This window comes from Propithecus coquereli, unplaced genomic scaffold (genome assembly GCF_000956105.1).
Source record: "Propithecus coquereli isolate 6110/MARCELLA unplaced genomic scaffold, Pcoq_1.0 Scaffold170, whole genome shotgun sequence".
Lineage (NCBI taxonomy): Eukaryota > Metazoa > Chordata > Mammalia > Primates > Indriidae > Propithecus > Propithecus coquereli.
In genome coordinates, this window is record NW_012141636.1 from 6406083 (window position 1) to 6408913 (window position 2831).

The following is a 2831-nucleotide window of genomic DNA, read 5'->3' on the forward strand; positions in this document are numbered from 1 at the left end:
GTTTGAACATCTACTGGAACTTAAAGTAGGCAAGGAGGCTCACCTAGAATAGCAGACCTGCTCTGAAATATCATCTTTATTTTTTGAAAAATCTTCTGTTTATTGAAATTAGGTGTACTAACATAATTGCATAAATAAATTACGATCAGTAAAATGTCAGTGTTGCACATTAAGCCTGGACTAACTCAAACTTCTTTTTACTAGTTCTTTCTGTTATGTGTTTTCATGAAAATTCTTTTTAACCTAGAAAGTGTTGCCAAGATGTGCTGGTTATTAAATATACCTTCAGAGCTACATCTGCAGGAGAATTGCACATTTCCCATCACTTTTTCTGACTCACCTTCTTTCCACGGAAGGGAGAAGAACGAATTCCAAGGAGAGAAAGAAATACCAACAAGTAAATATGCTTATGGTCATTCAATGCTGGATGGGTTAGCATGCTTGATTGCTATTGGTGAATCATAGCAAAAAATGACAGTAGCATCTATCATGTTACATGTGGCAAGGCAAGTCACACTGCTGATTTCAGCAATGTGTTATATTTAACAGCAATTGATAAATGCCTATTAAACAAAATCACTAAATTATATGAATACCTTAATTCTTAAGGTGGTAATGTGGGTTTTTCCTCCGAACCAAGAATATAATAGGCATGGAACATAAACTGATAGGATCCCACAACATGGTCTCAACAGTGACTTTAAACCCCATAATTCCCTATGGAAACTCAGGATACCCAACAGTGGAACAATAATATTCTTGATTCTGAACTGCAATTTGAATAACTAATGAAGTATTTCCTCTTGTATAGAAAGTAAAATACAGGTTTTACTGTTCAGTAGTATGACTACATTGTCAACATCTCCATCATAAACCAATGCATGACAAGGGAGAGAAATCTTATATCTCAGCGCCTATTGATGACATGATGCCCTTTGTTCTCAAAAGTGCAAATTAAACAAAGCATCTTAAGAGGCTATGACCTAAAACAAACTGTTTCTGGGAAAAAGTGGGAGAAAAAATAGAAGCCAAAATGCTGAAAAAGGGGAAAAAACTTATTAGCATATATGTCCCTTTATAATTTATAGTAATGATATTTTCATTACTATGCAATAACAATAGATTAAATAATTGGAAGATGAAAAGGACCTATTAAATCATGTCTAATGCATGCTAAGGGAGGGATATTTCCCTTGAGGAAAAGGAAGAAAGACAAATATAAAAACGGATACTATATTAACATCTGCAGATAGTTCAATCAACATATCGTCTACAGACAACACATGGAGGGTTAGCGCAAGCAGTGAGGAAGATTAGATATTAACACAAACTACCCGTATCAATACAGAGTCCTGTGCTGTATTTTTAAACATTTAATGTATTTGTCTGGAGCTTTTCCAAACTAAAGCTACTCTGTTTATATACAACATAGAAAATGTAATCTGAGTTTCAATGAATTTTTAATTTTGTTCAATCTTGCATCTTTGTTCAATCAAAAACAATTTAAAGAGGACCATGGCTATCAGCCTCAGGGTGAGCAAGCTCAGCTCCTCACTAGGGAGTTCTTAAATCTGCCATAAAAATCAACAGTGTGCATCTAATAATTTTCTTTTAATTTGAGAAATGAAAAGTGAATCATCACATTAAATATTCTCCAGGGCCTCTTTGGTTTCCAGATTAAACATGTAATATGACCTGTCATCTTGCCACATTGTCTGTATTTCCATTTTAAATAATCATAAATATGACAACCTTGGTACTTTTTGACACACCACAGCTGTTTGATTCAGCTGAGTTTCAAAGTCTTAGAAATTGCACTCATTCCTTTTTTAGACTCCTGGTTCATGGGAAAGGTTTTCAGCTGAAAGATTCTTTATTGTATTCAAATCTTGTCCCATATGAGTTGTTTTGGTTACTCAGTTTATGAAGAGTCTTGGAAATTGAATTGGGTCCACAACAGAAAACACCAACTGTTTTCCTGAAAAGAGAGGGGAGGAAATGGAAAATTAGGTGGAAAGTTAGGCAGAGCATAACAAGAAGCATGCTTTAGCAGCATGGTTTAAAGTATTAACGAAGTAAATTTCTTGCTGTTTTACATATTGAAAAAAATTTTTCTAATTATTTCCAAATGTAAATGACCACTAGGAAAGTATTTTATTTACCTTATGCTTTTCATGCTAGAATTCAAGATAATTCAAAGAATGTAACTATGAGCACAAATTTGCTTATTATCAGACAGAGATTGATCAGTTTGCCTTATTAGTATTTTCAGTACATGCCACTGGCGAACCAGAAACTTTATCAAGAGCAGCAACGGATGGATAGATGTGAATTGCTAAACAACTGACATCTGGATAGATGTCTAGCCCACATTGAACCATGTCAATTCTTCTTTTCTTAGATATTTTATACACATTTTTCTAAAGTTCACACATGGATTTGCATGAGCAGTGATGAATAAAGAAAGAGAGAGAAAAGATATTACCAGTTTGAAAGAATAATTTTAAGTGAATAATTTATATCCACATTGAAACAAAAAATATATTAATCTGGACACATTTTCTTTTTTATTTATGCATTGCAATAATTGTAAAAAAAAAAAAAAAAGCCAAGCAGTTTTTACTATTCTGTACCATCAAATTTAAGTAGCTAAATAATACATATTCCTAACAAATAGACTAAATAAATCCCAGGAAATGAATAGCATTTCAAATTAATCTTCCTCCAAAGTTTGATTTGCATCAAATTCTTCCTAGGATTTAAAAATAATTAACATTTCACATCATAGAAAAATACAATGTCTTAATTATCTCAGAATAATTGGTGGTGAA

General features: G+C 32.8%; 1 protein-coding gene across 1 annotated transcript in view; it reads right to left on the reverse strand.

The window, feature by feature from the left end:
* Positions 1–1443: 1443 nt before the first annotated feature.
* The window catches only part of NOX4 (NADPH oxidase 4), a 172074-nt gene continuing 170686 nt past the window's right edge, over positions 1444–2831 (reverse strand). The window contains exon 18 of the mRNA XM_012641783.1: positions 1444–1978. Within this exon, the coding sequence (XP_012497237.1) occupies positions 1858–1978 (121 nt within the window). The 3' untranslated portion in view covers positions 1444–1857. The remainder of the gene's footprint in view (positions 1979–2831) is intronic.